This window comes from Homarus americanus, unplaced genomic scaffold, assembly GCF_018991925.1.
Source record: "Homarus americanus isolate GMGI-L3 unplaced genomic scaffold, GMGI_Hamer_2.0 scaffold25467, whole genome shotgun sequence".
In the NCBI taxonomy this organism is placed as follows: Eukaryota; Metazoa; Arthropoda; class Malacostraca; order Decapoda; family Nephropidae; genus Homarus; species Homarus americanus.
The window spans coordinates 6,392,078-6,411,595 of NW_024732867.1; the positions used below are offsets into that span (position 1 = coordinate 6,392,078).

Genomic DNA, 19,518 nt, shown 5'->3' on the forward strand with positions numbered 1-19,518 from the left:
ATGTCAATAATCTTTCTCTCACCCCCCCCCCCTCCCTCTCTCTTTCTCAATAGTAAATGAGTAAGTCAACTTTAAGTCTCAGTCTATCTGATATTTCCCAGAGAATAAGTTTTTCACTTGCAGGTCTTTCTCTACTTCATGTGGAGCAACTGGAACAAGAGGATGATGCTCAGTCTCCCTTTAAATAATGGTCATCCAATTATTCTTACCGACATAAAAGGTAAGTTCTGCTGAAGTAACCACTTTCCACAACAAGGTCCCAATTTGGGTTTACTTCACTACCAGCAACAACATATCTTTCCCCAAATCCTTCAGTGTCATGTTCTCCACTCAATCCCACACACAATGCTGCTCCCTGTGTTTATGTATGCAATGTGCTTATTATGAGGTATCTTTTAAATGCATTTCCTTTTATTCTTAATACGACAACTCACCTTAACAAAATGGTGAAAATTCTGTGTCCATTTGGATTTGTCTTTTAGTGTTGGAGGTTTAAAACCACTTTTAGACATGAGAAAGAGTGCTCTCATAGGATGCAGGTCAAACATTGGTGGCTGAAGTTCTGCCAGCTCTATGGCTGTAATTCCAACAGCCCAAATATCACACAGCTGATTATAACCACCTTTCCTTTCTACTGCTGCAACCTGAAAAACAATAGGACACTGTATGCAATGAAATTAAAAATAATTTCCCCAAAAACACTTTTAATAAGGTATTTTATCATAAGGTCAAACTCGAGTTTTTACCAATCATATGTAACTATAGTACAGTACGCCCGGATAATTCGCGGATTTTTATTTCGCGGTTCTCTATTATTCGCGGATGACACCCTGGAAATACCCAAGAATGTCTGAAGGTAGTTTTAAAGTTGCCAGCATTTTTGCAGCCAGGACAGGGAGCCAATAGTTCTAAAGACAGTAATTTCCTTTACCTGTATTGTATATGTATGTGTGTGTGTGTGTGTGTGTAGACTTGAGGGTAGACTCAACATTTTTAATACTACATTTTGTTTCTGATTAACCCCCTGTATTTGTGAGAGGATTTTCCCATTATTATTTATTTTTATGTGGCCAGTCATTGAGTGAGGCACCCCAGTCAACTCAGCAGCAGAATGGCTACCAAACAAAAGAGCGTGGTACCAGCAGCTCTGTCTCCTTGTGTATCAATGGCTTAGTCTTCAGTGTGACCAATCCAAACCCTCCCCTAATAAACTGTCAGAGTTATGAAACCCACTACAGTATTACTTTCACTACATTTTACAAGTATAAGATACAGTGATATCCACATTAGCTGGATATGAAAGATTTCCAGGCACTTGGGAAAGTTTTTTGAGTTTCAACTACACTTCTCACATGGACAGACACTAGCACATCCCCAGAATGTTTCTGGGTGCTGGAGAAAGTTTCCAGACAGTTTAAATTACTAAACTATGCTTCTCAAATGGACAAACTCTCTCCCATTACATTTAGGCTGCGGTCACAAGCTCGCAAAAAGACGTACACTGTAAACTATTATTCACAGGATCTGTTCCAATTGTGTTAAGAGAGTTGAATTTGGTACCATATTGATCCTGAATAAATTCTTTACAAGACCGTTTCAATAAAGGTCATTAAACAAAATATTTTGGCACAATATAATGATGGAGACTTAATTTTTTATGAAAAACATAAGAAATGTTTACACCGGAGTCTATAAAATCAGTTCTATTTAAGCTAGAAACACAGTTTTATGACCAAAATAATCCTGAATACATTACCTAAACGTGTTTAATAAATATATTAAAACATATACAGTATATAATACAGGCCATCAATGGAAGGTATTTTTGTGGCACAAGGCCGAGGGGCGAATATACTGTACAGGGTATTTATGGCTACCAAAAAAGTTTAGTCTTTTTTTCAGCATCTGTTCTAATTATCTTAGAGAGATATAAATTTGGTACCATAATGAACCTCAGTAAATACTCTACAGAACTGTTTCAATAAAAGATCCTTAAACTTAACATTTCAACAAGATATACTGTAATGGTACTTTAACACTGACAGTACTGGACAGTATACGAGTATGTAAATGTCATCACTTTTTATGTCTTAACACTGCTTTAACACTGTATTATTGGCCCAGTGTATTCTGGTACAGTAATGTACGCAGAAACAGCAGCTAGCGAGGGAACAGCCTTCTACAATGATGGCTGAATAAGGCTGCATTTACACCGAGCCAGTCAAGTCACGTCAAGCCATGACTCATCGTGAATCGCCACTCTAATGCACGTTTACTCCAATGTGTATTCTCAGAAGCCATTCCCACCAGATGAGTCAAGTCAGGTCAAGTCACATCGCAATGTGTCAGGTCAAGTCACAGATGGGGTTGGGCCCATTTTCATCATCAGTCACGCCAAGTCCGCAGTAGTGTTAGTAGTCATTTTCCTTATGGAAGACCCAGTCAGGTGCATCAGCTTTTTGAAGTTTTCAACTGTCATCCTAAAGAAATTGTTAAATTTGTCTTGATGGTTCACCAAGTCTGGGAATAAATGACTGAAGCTTCCAAAATTGGGTCTTTTGGTGTTAGAGTTCATGCATCCAGATTTGGGTCCTCCTCTTACGTTTACGACGCCGAATCCACAACAAAACCGCTAATTCAGTGAGAGAATATGCGTCCATCCTCCTCGAAATCAGTCTGGGTACTGAGTCCTGATTGGCTCAGGTTGACTCAGTCGGTGTGAACAGCATTGAGTCAAGTCAAGTCAAGTCAAGTCAAATGACTTGATTGACTTGACTTGACTGTCTGGGTGTAAATGCAGCCTAATCGTGTAAACATACGGCCTAAGTTACCCAAGCAACTAGGCCACCGATGCACCTGGCATGTGAGAACATGTTCAGAACATGATGCAATCTCTTGAAACTTTCAGAAAATTTGTTCCCAGACTGAGAACAGAGAGGTTTGGAGATAATTTCTCATTATTTTTCTGGAAAATGCATCCAATTTTCATCCTCGAACACTCATTCCCATGCCCGGAATGGAGAGTTTTCCTGGATTTTTTCCCGGCTCAATTTCATTCCAGATACACCGTAATTCATGGATAATCTAGCAATTAATATGACTGACTTTCTATGTTAAGACAAATGTTATTTATTGATTTTCTGTGTCATGTATATTACTTTAGGTCAACTTTATTTTATGTACAGTATTGTGTTTATAACCTCAATGACATATTCAGCAGCTGGACATTATTTAATATGAAGCTGATAACTGGATTTACCAAAACAAACATTGCACCAAATGTGATACAGTACATAACTTCATTCACTACTGTAACATCATTCAAAGAACAATATGATTTTTGGTATTTATCTCTTATATACACATAGGCTCACACTACCCTCACACATGGGGTAAGGGCTTGCATGATTGGAGAAAAAATAATAATTGCTACCACCAAACCTCAGGAGCCATCCAGTATGGTGTGCCAATGAAGGACTTCCTCTTGCTAATTGTGGCAGTGATCTGAGCCGACACCCCAAAGTCTGCCAGCTTCACGTCCCCATTCTCCGTTAATAAAATGTTGGCTCCCTAAAAGAAAGTTGCCAAACATATATGACATCACTTTATAGTTAAGTTAAATTATATAAATCACAGCATACAGTAGCTATATATTTTTAACTTATCCTTAGGTTATTTCTAAAATATATGATATCACAACATACTGTTTAAGGATCTTCGTTAGCATTTCATTACTACCACTAATATACAATACAGTAAGTTAAAACTCAACCTAATGCCATGGATATAACCTGGGTCCTGTAATTATAGAAGCTCTGTTACATCAGGAACAAGTTATTTCACACATATGTCTATATATTGTGTCAAAGGATTTTATAACAACTTTTCTTACCTTAATATCACGGTGCATCTTGCCCTTGTGATGAAGATACTCCAAACCTTTTAGTGTTTCTCGGCACATGTAACCTATCTGGCGCTCTTGTAGTGGACCAATGACTGAAATTTTAAAGTGGTTATTAGAAATTTACTACTGTAGTCTCTACTTATAGTCATGAACAAGTAAAAATGGAAGAAATTTGTACAGTATAAATAGCAAGTTTCTTTTGAAAGGATTATGTTTGTGCATCTTTTATCTAGAATGAAAAAAACAAAATTATCAAAATTGTACTGCACTGGGATCAAAATAATCTTATAATGTAGCTTTTATATCTCGTAAAACTTAAGAAAAAAGCTATAAAATAAAAACCATATCCTCTTAAGTAAAAAAAAACTTTAACCAGATGAACATCCTCGCATGTCCCATGTAAGAACAAATAACATCTGGGATAATTTAGTACAAGACTGTACCTCTAATTTTGGGTTTTATTTGACCAATACTAAATATTAAGTGTAAACATCATCATCATTTTACAGTCATTTTCCATGCTTATGTGGGTTAGCCTGATGGCAGCTCACCATGCTGCACGGTCTCTTGCAGCCTCTCGTCAAGTTCTTATCTCTAATGTCATTTCTTACAACCTCCCCCTATGTCACTATTGGTCTACCTTGGTTCTCCTCCCCTCCACATTTAGGCTTATACACCCATTGATCCAATTGGTCTTATCTATTATCTCCACATGCTCAAACTATCTCAGCCTGCATGTACACATTTGATCTGATTTGTAAACATGTCCGATTTCTCCGTGCACCATTTATTATTATAAAAAAAAATGGCATTCTGCAAAAGCCTGGCAACTTTCTGGACCACAGTAAAGTTGTTTGATTAGTATGCAGCCTGTCTAAGTTTGCTAAGAGTTCTATACTATAGTCAAGTTCCCCTCACAAGGACATAAGACATGGGAAACCAAACACAAACTCACCAGGTGTTAATATTTTCCCCAACTTTGTCTTTGAACAAAAAATAATCAACCATGTTCTTCACAATGTCTACTATTCGAAATTCAGATTGAGCTACTTAGTGATATGACAATCCTCCAGTCACGCACAGTAGATGACTCATGAAACTGTACACAACAAAGTGAAGACATACTAAGCATAGTCCATGTTACTTGACTCTTCACTCTTCCATTTTACTGATACTGTAGTCAACTTCCTGACACAATAATACTGTATTAGATTAAATCCCTATGAAGATGGTCCATACTTACTGTGGTAAATATCTTGCAATGATCCGCCTCCACAAAATTCCATACATATCCAAAGTTTGTCCCGGCGGAGGTAGCTCCCAAAATATGCCACTATGTTTGGGTGCCGACAGTCTTTCATCATCAAGATCTCCTGCTGTATAATTGTAAAGTCATCCCCTAAAACAAAGAAGTAAGAAGAGAAAAAGATACTTTACTGACAAATTACTGCAGTATGAAATAGTAAGTAAAAATTATACAGGTACAGTACCATAAAACAAACCACCTTCTATTATATTTAAATCCCCTACACAGAAAAAAAAAATTATGACAATGCAAGTTACAACACATAACTTGTACTTGGTCACTCCTCCATTGTGTTCAGTCTTAGAACATTCCAGTGGCAGCAACAAGACTCACCCAATGCACTAGATATTCACCTTCCCTATGACTGAGGAAGGAATGACCAAACTCAGTAATATCTCCGTTAGCCGAAATTGAAATTTTCTCGAAAAATCGTTCCCAAAGCCGGAATTTTGGGGAAAATTCCAGTTTCAGGAACGATTTTCCGAGGGGCACATTTTCCAGAAAATTCCAAGAAAATTTTCCAGAAACCAGGAAAATTCTGGGAATGGGGGAGTTTTTTTCGGGGTTAGAGATACAATAATCAGGCGCATTTTCCGGTACATTATCCGGAAAATTTCGGGGATGAGGGATTTTTTCCGGCCCTGAGTCGTCTCATTACCTGGAAATCTCTCATTCCCAAAAGTGCTCTGGATCAATTGTTCCAGCTAACAGAGATATCACTTTGTTAGAAAAATTTAGCCCCAATGTTCATCATGACTCCTTGAATTCTAACACAGGTATGTAAATTAAAATTGTACCATAGTGTACTGTACTGTATGTGACTATCATTTAAGGCAATCAATCAATAGGTCTTGTATATCTCGTGCACTTCATATTAATGAGTATACTATACAGAAATCAGTTCTTGTCTCTGTATCTCCAAGTGATAAATGTAAGATTAACCTTCTGAATAACATGAACAAGCATCTCCAAACCAGAGGAGTAGAGTACAGTAGAGTACCACATTACAATCACTAAAACAATAACCTTACCTGGTTCTAACTTGATAACTTTGATTGCAGCAAACTCATTGGTGATGAGACGTTTTGCCTGAAAATAATAATAAAGTAATGTTAGTAATAATTCTTGAAAAATATAAAAACAATTTATCACAGAAGAAATGCTTCATAATTCCATATGGTGCATTTTCAAGATCTTCACACCTTGAGACCAGAGTTGTAAAGTAACTAAATAAATTTACTTGAGTACTGTACTGTATTCAAGTAAAATTCTTGGGTATTTACTTTTTAAAAAGTACTCAAATTTTTAGTAGTTCAACTTTTACTTAAGTATGGGTTTCTAATACTTTTACTCCAATACAATTGAAAAAAAATGAAAATCGTTACTCGCTACATGCAAACTACAGTAGACCTTTGCTATTCACAAGTTTGCAATTCACAGTAAGCAGGTAGTGGCTATGGTGGCTTGCTTGCAAGCCTTTTCCTGCAGCACAATGAGTCACCCCACCCATCATCTGGTGTTGTACTCTCAAAACTTTAGTTTTTCTGTGTGAAGTGGCCCCTAAAAGACAGTCTAGTGTCGAGCTAGTGAAGTGAAAAGTAAAAGGCAGAAGTCAGTGATGACCCTGACAAAGAAAAATGGTGAAAAACTTATCACATGACACTAAAATGATGTCTCTACCTGCCTTGTACGCGAAGAAATTAATTATTTACCGTAAATACTCATCCAAATAATCTGCCGAATCACCCATGTTTGTTTGTTTGCAACAGACCTGCTCGGTACAAGCTTACTCACACGTCCACAAAAAACATAAATTTACACTATGACGCTTCATCAAAGTTGCTTTCACTGGTACCAGATATCAAAGTAAGTACCAGTACTTTCTGTTATGTTTTTAGTGGACGTGAGAGTACGCTTGGACTGAGCGAGTCGGTTGTACACAACAGACGACACCTGGCAACACGGCAGATTTATCAGAGGGGTATTTACGGTAACTAATTCAACTTTGGACATTACCTCCAAAATAATGGCTATCCAAGAATATTGAAAGGGAACATAACCTATAGCTAAAGTCCAATTAGCAAAATCTTAACTCTTTTCATAGAAACTGGTGGGGACGTTAAAACAAGTATTAACCCATCTGTTGAAAAAATAAAAAAACCAAACAACTACTTCTGCTGGTAGTGCTGTTCACAGACATTACCAAAATAATTCCAGTCTACAAAAGGAACCACTCACACAGTTGACTGTACCTGCTACTGCTATAATATAAACAACTCTAACTAACCACACCTAACTTACCCAACTTAACCTGGTAAATATTCACTTGTTGCCACGATACAAAATCAAAGTTGAAATAATGTTTTTCTGATGGTGTTTGATGTGTTATGAAGGAATTTGACCTTCAATTCTAACATAAATCAATAGTTTCTGAGATAAACCCCCTCCCTCCCTCCCATCTCAGAATCTAGAGATTTGCTATAAATATCAAGGTTAAAAATGCTCAAAACACATTAAAAACCACCGAAAAAAGTTCTGAATTTAACCTAACCTAACTGGGGAGCTCCACAGTTGCCCGATGTTCTGGTGTGTACCGCCACGTACAAATATACAGAATAAAATGTTACATATCTCCCTTATATGTAATTTGCACCAGAAATGCCATTGAAGAAAAGTGTCTTAGAATTGTCAAAACTACTGATTGTAACTAGAAAATTTTCGATGGTTTTTGATGTTTTGAACTATTTGGTATTTTATATCAGATGGAAATCACTAGTTTCTCTGATATCTAACTACAGGGATGACAAACAAAAATTTTACCCCCAAAATAGTAAGTGAAATTATGCAAAACATTTTCCTCTTAGAATTTTTTACCTTTTTTTTTTTTTTTTAGACAAGAAAATTATCCTGTAGGGTAAAATGTCCTACAGTTTAGTTCAGGAGTACAGGTAATCTGGACAATAATCTTATCATAAAAATTAAAGTCACACTTCACGGAAAATGTAAATAAGAGGGTGAAATAAGAGTGTATGTTACCATCTGACAGAGACACACAAACAGTAGTAATGACAGTTGTGGAGGTTCCTGACACCCCACCATATGTGACCTTTAACAACCTCATTCACCACACAGGTAATAACATCATATAAGATAGTGAATCACCTTGTAAACATCGCCATAGGTGCCACTGCCGATCCGTTGTATCAGCTCGTACTCGTCCTGTGGGTTGCGGCGGCTTATGTCTGATGACAGGGCCGCTGCCGCCGCCCCGCCGCCCGCCATCATGCCACACCGCGCCCACCACCAGCACACGAGACCACCAAGCTTACTTTAAGGCTTATTAAGCTTTCTGCTCTCGACCTTGTACAGTTCCCTTGTTCAATTGACTGTTCCGTTGTTCAGGAACGGAGCGCTGGGGGGAACGGCATAGAGGAACGGAACGACGGAATGAATCTACAAACATTGACGTTCAAGATGTATTTAAATGAATTTATTTATTTATTTTTTATTTTTTTATATTCATTCTATTCAGTTTGAGATACCTAATAAATATATCTTGTTTTATTAAGCTTTATCTTTTGTCTTGGTATAATATATAATGTCATTTAGCAGTACAGCTTAATATATAACTGGGAGAAATACTCGTTCTTTATATTATATCTGTATTTATTATCTTAGTATATATTATTTGGATACATTATTACAATATAAATCTGGTATTAATTAATTAAATCCAATCTTGTTTCTAGGTGGTGCCAGTGTTACTTGTGTTACTTGAGGGACCGGAGTCATGGACGGTCTTAAGGTCGTTATATTTGGTGCTTCAGGTAACACTGGTCTCTGCTGTACTGAAGCTGCCATTAACCTCGGTATGTACACATTATTATGTTTTATATCTGTAATAATGGGGTAGTTCCCGCCATGGTTGTCTTGTGATGCTCTTCCGGTAGATGGCATTACTTAAACAAACAAGTGAATTACTGTTGAGTCCCAGCTGACGGTCTTAACTACCCCAGTGGTTAGTGCTATTGTACCACATTGTTTAGGGAAGAAAGGGTCAGTCGTAGTATGAGGTCACGGAGCCCCATTATGAGGTAGTTGTCAGCCTCCACTTGGCATGTATTAGATATAGAATTACGGCAATTTTATATATGAAGCCACAGCTTATAGAAGCCGGCTTATAATCTTTGTGCACTGTACATTATAATCACATACAGTAAAGTCCGACAGTATTTCAATGTAGATTAATTTATAATTCCTTTTTTATTTCACCACATCAGTCTACTACAGCAGTTATTCAGGCAGTTGGTCCGTACTTTTATTACTGTTAGGAATTTTATTTAGCATTATTATGGAAGTGTGTCTCGGGCCAGAGCCATGACTGATGAGAAATAAACGCATTACCACTAGAGGGGTAAAACACTTACAATACTACTTTATCTTTTACTTTTTTCTTTTATCCTCTTCACCAAATGATCGGTCACGTCTCTCGCACTGTTGGCAAGTACTGGGCATGTACTGGCTCCTGAATGTACCTGAACCTGCTCCAGTGTTGGTCAAGTCTGGTCTTGAAAGAGCTCACACTCGGTGCCTTCACAACACTCTCTGGCAGATTGTTCCAAGAGTTCACAACTCTCACTGAAAAAGTTCCCCTGCTTTGAACATTTTCAATCAACTGACAGTCCCTAGCATATCTAGGGGACCAGACGGGGTCGGTCCGACTAATTACCCAAATGTAGCAAAATGTAGCCGCAATGAAGTCAAATAATGGTCCTACATGAATAAATCGGACTGCTAATCACTTCTCGACTAGTATTTGGTGTCACAAAGTCACAAAAAATTGGAAAACTTACTTTAATCCGAGTTAATAGATCGCGTGCATGTACCGAGGGAGCGACTAATTACCCAAATGTAGCCAAATAAAGCCGCAATGAAGTCAAATGATGGTCGTACAAGCGTAAATCGGGCTGTGAATCACTTCTCGATTATTATTTGGTGTCAAAATCACAAAAAAATCGGTAAACTTAATTTAATCTGAGTTGTGTTGGGTTGGGTTAGGTTAGATTAGATTAGATTAGGTTAGGTACATGCACTTGATCTATTAACTCAGATTAAATTAAGTTTACCAATTTTTTGTGACTTCGTGACACCAAATACCAGTCGAGAAGTGATTGACAGTCCGATTTATTCATGTAGAACCATTATTTGACTTCATTGCGGCTACATTTGGGTACATTTGGGTAATTACTCGCTCCCTCGGTACATGCACGCGATCTATTAACTCAAATTAAATTACTTTTCAAATACTAGTCAAATATTGGTCGAGAATTCATGTAACCGACTTTTGTACATTTGGGTACATTTTAATTTAGTCCAACGGGGTGACAGTACTCCAGATGGGGAAGCACTTCACTCTTGAAGATCGTTACGAGGGACGGACCGTCTAGATATCTGAATGACCTTCTTATGAGACAATAATTTAGTTGCCTGATTTACCTTCTCGCAATGGCCCGAGAATTTCAGTTCATTGTCAATATACACACCTCGGTCCTTTTCTCATTCAGTCTCAATTACCAGGTAATGTAGTTTCTTCGTCCCATTGGGACATATGATACGCCCCCTTACTATTGGTACGCCCCAGGTGCATCCCCTTACACTTCTTCACACTGAATCTTAGCAGCCATTTCTTCAACCATTCTAGAAGCTTACAGAGTTCTTTCTGCAGCTCTTAACAATCTGTTTGGTTCTTAATTTCCCTAAATAACTTGGCATCATCCACAAACATTAGTATGGAGGCGTGTATAGCTTCTGGCATGTCATTTATGAAGCAAACTAACAACATCGGGCCCAATACACTACCCTGTGGTACCCCACTTGTCACGGGTTCGCATGACAATTTCGTGCCATTAATCACCACACACACTGCTGCGATCATAGAGGAAATCTCCGAGCTACGACACTTCCCTGACTACCGTAACCTTCCAGGTTAATTTTTAGCCTTTCATGGGGTACACTATTGAAAGCCTTGGCAAAATCTAGGTATATATTGTCGATATTACCACCCTGTTCCAGAATTCTGGTCCAAACATCCAGTACCTTGAGTAATTGTGTTAAGCTGGAGCATCCCGGCATAAAACAATGTTGGCGGTCCTTTACAAGGTTGTTTCGAGTAGATGTTCTATCATGGCATTGCTCATAAAACTCCATAGTACTTTACACACTATGCTGGTCAGGCTCATTGGTCTATAATTAATCGTGGAGTAACGATCTCCCTGCTTGAATATAGGATTCACATAAGCCATTTTCCAATCACTGGGGACCTTTTGCTCATCCAGGCATCTACAGAACAGGATCTCCAGGGCTCGGCAAGTTTGTTGTACAATTCTCTAAGTACTCTGGGATGCACCATCTCAGGGCCGGGACTCTTATGAACCTTTAATTTTGACAATTTATTTTTCTTAACCTCTTTTGAGAACACAATGTAGGCCAGCGCTGTGTCGAACCAACCGTCCTCAAACTCAGGATGATTGTTCGCATCCTCTCTTATGAACACCGAGGAAAAGAAGCTGTTCAATGCCTCAGCTTTGTCTTGGTCAGAATCTGCGTATCTACCTTCTTTAACCTTCAGGTCTGATACTCTCACTCGCATTTTTAATTTTGACTTTGTGTAGCGTTAAAATGCTTTTGGGTTTGACTTGACTTCGTTTGAGCTCTGGAACTCTGACTTTGCTTGGTTCCTGGATCTAGCATATATCCTCATCCTCCTGTCTTGCTCATCATTTGTCCTAACCGACATCTTGAATTTCTGAGTTTTTTCTTAACATTTTCGATCGCTGCATGGTTCATGTGTAGCGGTCTCCTTGTATTCCTAAGGGTTCTGGGTTTGGTCTTGGGTATATATATTTCTTGATCAAATGGTTCACTTTGCTGGCTATTATATTCAGTGTAGTGTCTGTATTCTTATACCTTAGTAAATCAGGCCAGGGGATACCCCTTATCCCTTCGTAATTACCCTTATAATATTTGAACCTTGGCCTGGTTTTGTCATGAACCAAGTACAGTAAGTCCTCACTTAACGTAGGGGTTACATTCCTAAAAACGCGACGTTATATGAATCAACGTTAAGCGGATCAACTTTTCCTGTAAGAAGTAGATAAAATACAGGAGTTACGTTCCTGAGTCTCCCTTTGCCCCATAAAATACATTACTACATATACAGAAAGTCATTGCCATTTCTATAGAAAATAGTGAATACATATACAACTACTAAGTTTGTATAGGTACTCACCGATGGGCTGAGGTGGTAGAGCGAGTGTGTGGTGGGTAGTGAAGCAGAGGAGGCGGATGGCGGGAGCAAAGGAGGAGGTTGGGAGCGGAAGAGGGTGGGAGCGGGGAAGGGTGGCAGAGGAGGAGGTTGGGAGCGGAGGAGGGTGGGAGCGGAGGAGGGTGGGAGCGGGGAAGGGTGGCAGAGGAGGAGGTTGGGAGCGGAGGAGGGTGGGAGCGGGGAAGGGTGGCAGAGGAGGAGGTTGGTGAGTCACTGAGACTCTGGCCAAGCCAGGAGAGTGTAGAGCGGCCAGACGAGAGCGGGTGATGCACCGGAAAATGTAGTCTGCGACGACGCAAAAGTACGTGTTATCAGATCACCGGGACGTTAAACAAATTTTTGGTCTCTAAAGTTTAGCGACGTAGTACCGAAACAACGTAAAGCATGGACGTACTGTAACAGTTAAATATGAAGGACAACATTATGTGGTGGCTGGTGCCAACGGGGGCCAGATGTTCCAGCTTGACCACCATACCCTCCTCATTAGTTATGATGAGGTCCTGTGGCTTGGATTTTTGCTCCCCTCTGTGATGAGTCGGATCTTTAACTTGTTGGAACAGAAAATTATCTCTCAGAGTTTCTACAAAAAAGAGTAGCGCGGTTATTTACGTCATTTGGCGTTACCTCATTTCTCCAGTTGCTGTCTCCATAGTTAAAAGTCCCCCCTTGACGAGGAGGCGGCTAGGATTGAGCATTGCTGCATTGTCTATTAAGGCTCTTAAGCCCTGGTGGCAGGGCCTTTGCGTCAAGATCCCTTTAAAGCCACTCTCCGCTGCCTTCATACATCGGCCTCATTGTCAGGTGACACTCACCGGACTCCCACACTCAATTTCTTCGAACGAAGAAATTTACTTCTCGCTGGGATGATTTCCTTTATAATCACATCTACTAATTTTAGTCTAAGTGAACTGACATGTGTGAATGATCATGCCTTTATGACAGACTAATACAGTATTATTTTAAAAAAATCACTTAGCTGCCCTGCTGGTCTTGACCTCGGTGGCACCCTCAATCGTCCAGTGTTGCCGTCCAAGACATTTTGACTTTTTTTTTTTTTTCTCCAGTTCTCCTCAATGAGTTGTTGGTATCTCTATGTGCTATCACTATGTACACTGTATGTATCTCGCTATGAATGGTGGATCATATGCACAATCACAGTCCTTTCGGAAACTTTCTTTGTGGCGGCAATAAATGTCGTTCAAGACAGCTCGGTTTGTTTTTTCTTCTTTTTTAACTATTATTTACTTATGTTCTTTTTTCCACTTCTCATCAACGAATATATCTCTATGTACTATCATTGTATACACTGTACAGTATCTCCCTATGAATGGTGGATTGTAAGCGCAATTTCTGGACCTGAGAAAACACACACAAAAGAAAAACTTTGTGGCACTGATAATATGACTTGGTTTACTACTGGCAATGGTGCCTGATTGATTGTCTCAATTTGTTTTTTTACTTCACTCTCGGATCAACCTTTGGATGGTCAATCTCAGCCATGTACAGTATGCATCTCATTTAAAATTTTCTGGATAAATCTTGTCATATGGCAATGATTTTGTGGTTGTATACCTCCCGGCTTATTCCTCGGGTCAGTAGAGTGTTTTTGAATATTCAATCGTGAATAATGTTAAAAATCCTACATCGATTTGCACATTCGCATCACTAAGACGATCTTGATGCTCTTATGTAATCACTGTCCAATTTCCGCCGCTCAACAACGAACACCCGAATGTCAACACGCTTTGTTACAGATGCAACACGACACTGTACTGTATAACCTTTACCAGTACCGGTGAATGCTTAACCCTCTCGCGCATTATCATATGATAAGACCAACTTCACGGTGACACAAATCGACTTGCCAAACTTTAAAAAATTCACCCCAAAATAAGTTTTAGACAAAATTGCGTCAAATTTTGATACGTCATAGTGGCAAGTAAGTTCTATCAAATAAACTAATTGGCGTCAGCTCTCGAGGCCCATAGGAAGGGAAGAACGGAATAATAAATGCACAGTATTGTCTTGGCAATCAGACCATGCGGGCTGCCTCAACTCCTGGATTACAGTGCTTACCCGACTCCCTGAAATAATTTATTTTTAGTGTTAGAAAAATTAAGTATTGGTTGTGTAATGTAATATTTTTTTCATGTGTACAGAGAAAATGTTTAGTTTTCAAAAACCGTTACTGTATCAGGCTGTACAACCTCGTTATAGTGACAATGTCTCAAAAAAAAGTCTCTGGAAGAGGATGATTATTGAAACTTACATGAATTTTATCAATACCATTCTTTTCATTATAGTGTTGGCTACAAGATGCAACATATATATATATATATATATATATATATATATATATATATATATATATATATATATATATATATATATATATATATATATATATATATATATATATATATATATATATATATATATATATTACCATTTGAGAGTCGGTTTTTATGCTGTTTTCTCAAAAAATATTGGTCATGTCAGAAAACTGATTACTACATTGGAAAGCTCATAAAATTCTGCTTCTAGCAGTGTATACAGTGGTTCTTTAATAATTGGTTAAGACAATTTTGGGCTGGCAGGTTGTGAATGTATTGGTGTGTACAGTATGTTTTCTCTCATGTTTATTAGAAGTGACGAAAAGTAGCTATCTTGTACATTAATTGTATTTTTTTTCTTATGTTGCAGAGCAATCATTTATGAAGCCAAATATATCTGGTTTATGACAATAAAAACAAGTTTTGGGGGAAATTGACAAAACAAAAAAATATATATTCACAATGCACTGTTTCGTCAACCCTGGGGGCCTCAGAGATGTGATCTTGGAACTGGAAAACTTAAAACTTACCTCGTGTTTGAGAGGGTTAATGGGTTAAGTAGAATAAAATTTAGAAGAGACACTGAGTTGTCTTAAGATCAAAATGGATTTAGAAAAGGAACTAGAAAAGTACTGTACAGTACTGCAATTGGTTCAAAGTTAGACAGGGAGTAAGACAAGGCTGTGTACTATCTACATCTTAGACTTAGAAAGTTTAATTCATCTTTTGCTGAAGAGTTGTGTTTGAGTTCCCAAAACTTCCTGGAGCTCTGTAGGGACATCATCTGCATGGATCCCTTGTTAGAGCCTTGGTAATTTGATTGGTATTTATTTCTGGGAAGTACCGCTGGAACTTTTCAATGAGGGAGTTAAGGTGCTCTTTTCATCTCTGCCTTGAGCACCTGGTTGATAACATCTTCTCTGATGACTTCAGAAAGTCAGTGGAATTGGGTCGCATTTCCGTCTTGAATCCGTCTTCCCCAGAGTTGCAGTTTTGCAATGAATGCATTTATATTGTCTGCTTGGTGGATGATGTTGCTCTGACGACCCTGCACTTTCCAGTTGAGCTCATTTAGAGTTTCGAAGATGTCTGCCGAGTATGCCGAATGAGCCTGAAATTCTGGCATGTCCATCTTGGTAAGAAGCTCGTCTTTATTGTGATTAGCCGGGAAAGTCTTCACTTCTTCACTAAGCTTATAGAATCGAGTGAGCTTGTTGCACTTTGACAGCCAGTGAACTTGTGTGTGGAACAACAAGAGCTTGGTGTTCAACATCCATGTTTTCACACAGTTCACGGAAAAGGCACGTGTTCAGGGCTGACCCTTCGATGAAGTTGACTGTTTTGATGATGTTCTCTAGGTGAGCAAGCAGGGCTGCTGGTAATGTCTTTGAAGCAAGAGCTTCTCCATGAATCGTGCAGTGTATCCCAACCACTGGATTCTTACGTTTGACAAGTGCCAAGAATCCAGATTGACACCCCAACATTGCTGGGGCACCATCTGTACACACTCCGATTACATCCTTCCATAGTAGTCCTTCTTTATCAAAGAAAGTTGAAATTAGTTCCATCACATCCTCTCCTTTGGTTGTCGTGGTTAATGGACGACAAAACAGGAAGTCCTCTTTGATGTCTTGACCATCTACATATCAGGCAAAAACAAGCTGAGAAAGATTTGCCATTTCAGTGGTCTCATCTAATTGAATGGCAAAGTACTTTGATGACTTTATCTTGGCAATCATTTGATCTTTAATGTTGTGAGCCATATCATCTATCCGTGACTTGATAGTGTTATTAAACAACGGGGTTTGCTTCAGTTTGTTTACTGCATCATCATTGAGAAGTTTTGCACTATCTAGGATACATGGCTTGATCATAGTTTCTTCAGTTGTATGGGCCTTATTATTCTTGACTATATGCAGAACAATTACATACGATGCATGTGGTAGCCTTTGAAGTCTGTTGGATGGATCCACTGCCATCCAGCCTCAGTCTCTTCAAACCATCAGATTTCTGTTAAAAAAATGTGCGATCCTTTTGAGCTAACCCTGGGTGAAGCTTTACAAGATCCTGCTTTAGCTGAAATGGTTTCATGGAATCATTTCCTCACACATTGTGGCATATTATGCAGTGAGGTAGTACTGTGCCAGCCTTCACAATGTAGGAAAGTCCATATTGGATGTAATGTCCCTGGTAGCTTTTCTTCTTATTTCTTGGCGTGATGATGGATGACTAGCATAGTACCTGTGAAGTAGGATTACCCTCGTAAATATCAAATAAGGATACTCCAGGTCTCATAATCCACACCACACCACCCTCATTTATTATACAGTACCTCCACACCCACACACCACCCTCACACTCCACACCAATCTTACACTCCACATGTCCACACCACCCTCACACTCCACACCAATCTTACACTCCACATGTCCACACCCACACACCACCCTCACACTCCACACCAATCTTACACTCCACATGTCCACACCCACACACCACCCTCACACTCCACACCAATCTTACACTCCACATGTCCACACCCACACACAACCATCATACTCCACAAACACCACTCTCGCACTCCACTCACCACCCTCGTTTCTACACATCCACACACCACCTTCAACTGCACACCACCCTCACACTCCACATTGCCACACGTGGCATGTGGAGTGCGAGAGCCTACTGCCCGTCCCTCCACACTCACATAAGTTGCTCACCTTTACCACCTGCTCTTAACTATCACAGCTCACTCTTACTGCTGCCTCATTAAGCAACACTGGAAACAATCCCTGTCCACTTTTGTACCATAACTACAGCTTAACCACACAACCGCCATGCAAGTGCAGGGAGCAGCAGATCTCCGTACCTAGTCGGTCACTGCCGAGTCCTGAAATGAGATCGGCAGTTCCCTATGATCCCGACCTAACCCATACTAGGTCCATATGCGTCCATTATAGGAACGTCCGTAGGAACGGAATTGTATATAACCTGGGGACTGCCTATATGCTATGCATTGAAAAGACTGGTTAACAGATTAGTGGGAAAAGGTGAAGAATATGGGTTAAAAGTTATTGTTGTAAAGACAAAAGTAATGATTGTTTCCATATTAGAAATAAATCCTAAAATATAAATTATGATAGGCATTTAGGAATCAGTAACATTATTGCAAAAATAAAAAATAAAAACAAGAATGTAATAGCATTTAATAATCTAAAAGGAGCTCATCCAAGTAGGATGTGATGCAAGAATTTCACACCATGATTAAGTGGTGGACACTACATGAAATAATTTGGACATGTTGAGGATCCTCCTGAAGCACAGGTAGTAGGCAGCTACCAAACGGAGAGGTGCTACCGCCTGGGAAGATATTGGAAGCATTATGTGTTGTGCTGCCATATGGCATCACAAAGATTTTGACCAAGTTTGATATCACCGACACAAGTTATCCCTCTGGAAACGATGATCTAATGTCCAGTCCTGATAAATATTTGCTTGGTGAGGAGTTGGTGAAGAGCCTCTGAGGATGACTGCAAAAGCCCTGATAGTTAATTGGGATTATGTAGTGGACTCAACATACATAGTTGACATTAAGCATTTGTTAGGAAGGTCAAGATTAAGGATATCCCCTGTATATCAAATTTTTAAGAGTTTTGCAAATCTGTGTTAATAAAGAGACTCATTGCAGACATGACAAACTCTGATGTCTTGTTTGACACCTACTGTATATCAAAGGATCTCTGAATGACAGTGAGCAAGCCAGGAAAGATGTGACCCAGACGAGAACAGAAATATTAGATTTGATAAACAAATGGGTAAGGATGTGAACACCTGGCCATCAGAATAAAATCTTGCTTGAAGTGCTCTTCTGCAACTGGATCAAGATGCAATGTCCTCTTCATTCTCTTAATGTCAGGATCATACTAGGTAGGATGTTAATGGGTCACTGAAATGTCTGTACTGTATTGTACTGTACATTGACAATGGTAACAAAGGGAGACTTCCAGAGCTGGACTCTGGCTGGGAAGAGGCTGATGTATGCATCATTCCACATGACAAGATGGAAGACAGCATATGATTATTGTCGTCAAATACACTACAGATATTCTGGTACAGTTTTAACTTTGTACTTATGTGGTAAAGTTGTGCATTTTGACATTACAAAGCTGTGGACAAGATCAAGCATGGTTTTCTAATACTTTTCCTCGAATACAATTGAGAAAAATAAAAGTCGTTACTCGTTGCATTACACAAACAATAGTTTTAAATATCCAATTACAGGATTCATGACAAACTTGGAAGTAAACCAATCACAAGCATTTCTTCATGTCTGGACCAATCACATACTGTACATTCTTTCTTACTGCTCCATCTATTTACCCAAGCAACGGTTTAAGTCCACAAGACGCCCTTTTTGCCATTTCCTTGTTCGGTGTTACAGAGGAAACATTCATCCACAAACTCCTCAATTGAAGGAGCTTGATAGCTACTTGGTATGACCAGAGGACGGAATGGAGCGACTGATGTCTTTCCCAACATTATGTGACTTATCTCTCAAGCTTAACACCCCACTACCTGCATCTGTTGCTAGTGAGCGTCTGTTTAGTCATGCCGGGCTTATATTTAGGCCCAACAGATCCTGATAGGACAG

At 39.1% G+C, this 19,518-nt stretch overlaps 2 protein-coding genes across 17 annotated transcripts in view; one reads left to right on the forward strand and one right to left on the reverse strand.

The window, feature by feature from the left end:
• Window positions 1–8,677, reverse strand: part of LOC121869168 (mitogen-activated protein kinase kinase kinase kinase 5-like) — an 84,059-nt gene extending 75,382 nt beyond the window's left edge. For 7 of the 12 annotated variants that reach the window (XM_042370364.1, XM_042370369.1, XM_042370366.1 and 4 more), the window contains exons 1-6: window positions 8,373–8,677; window positions 6,242–6,299; window positions 5,148–5,303; window positions 3,893–3,996; window positions 3,442–3,570; window positions 435–644 (exon numbers count right to left, since the gene is read on the reverse strand). In XM_042370364.1, the coding sequence (XP_042226298.1) occupies window positions 435–644; window positions 3,442–3,570; window positions 3,893–3,996; window positions 5,148–5,303; window positions 6,242–6,299; window positions 8,373–8,495 (780 nt within the window). In that variant the 5' untranslated portion in view covers window positions 8,496–8,677. The remainder of the gene's footprint in view (window positions 1–434; window positions 645–3,441; window positions 3,571–3,892; window positions 3,997–5,147; window positions 5,304–6,241; window positions 6,300–8,372) is intronic. The other 5 variants (XM_042370373.1, XM_042370371.1, XM_042370372.1 and 2 more) reach the window with 3 other exon arrangements.
• Window positions 8,678–8,954: 277 nt separating this feature from the next.
• The window catches only part of LOC121869169 (methylglutaconyl-CoA hydratase, mitochondrial-like), a 50,571-nt gene continuing 40,007 nt past the window's right edge, over window positions 8,955–19,518 (forward strand). The window contains exon 1 of one of the 5 annotated variants that reach the window (XM_042370378.1): window positions 8,955–9,079. In XM_042370378.1, the coding sequence (XP_042226312.1) occupies window positions 9,001–9,079 (79 nt within the window). In that variant the 5' untranslated portion in view covers window positions 8,955–9,000. Of the gene's footprint in view, window positions 9,080–9,105; window positions 9,305–19,518 lie in introns of those variants that run through there. The other 4 variants (XM_042370375.1, XM_042370374.1, XM_042370376.1 and 1 more) reach the window with 4 other exon arrangements.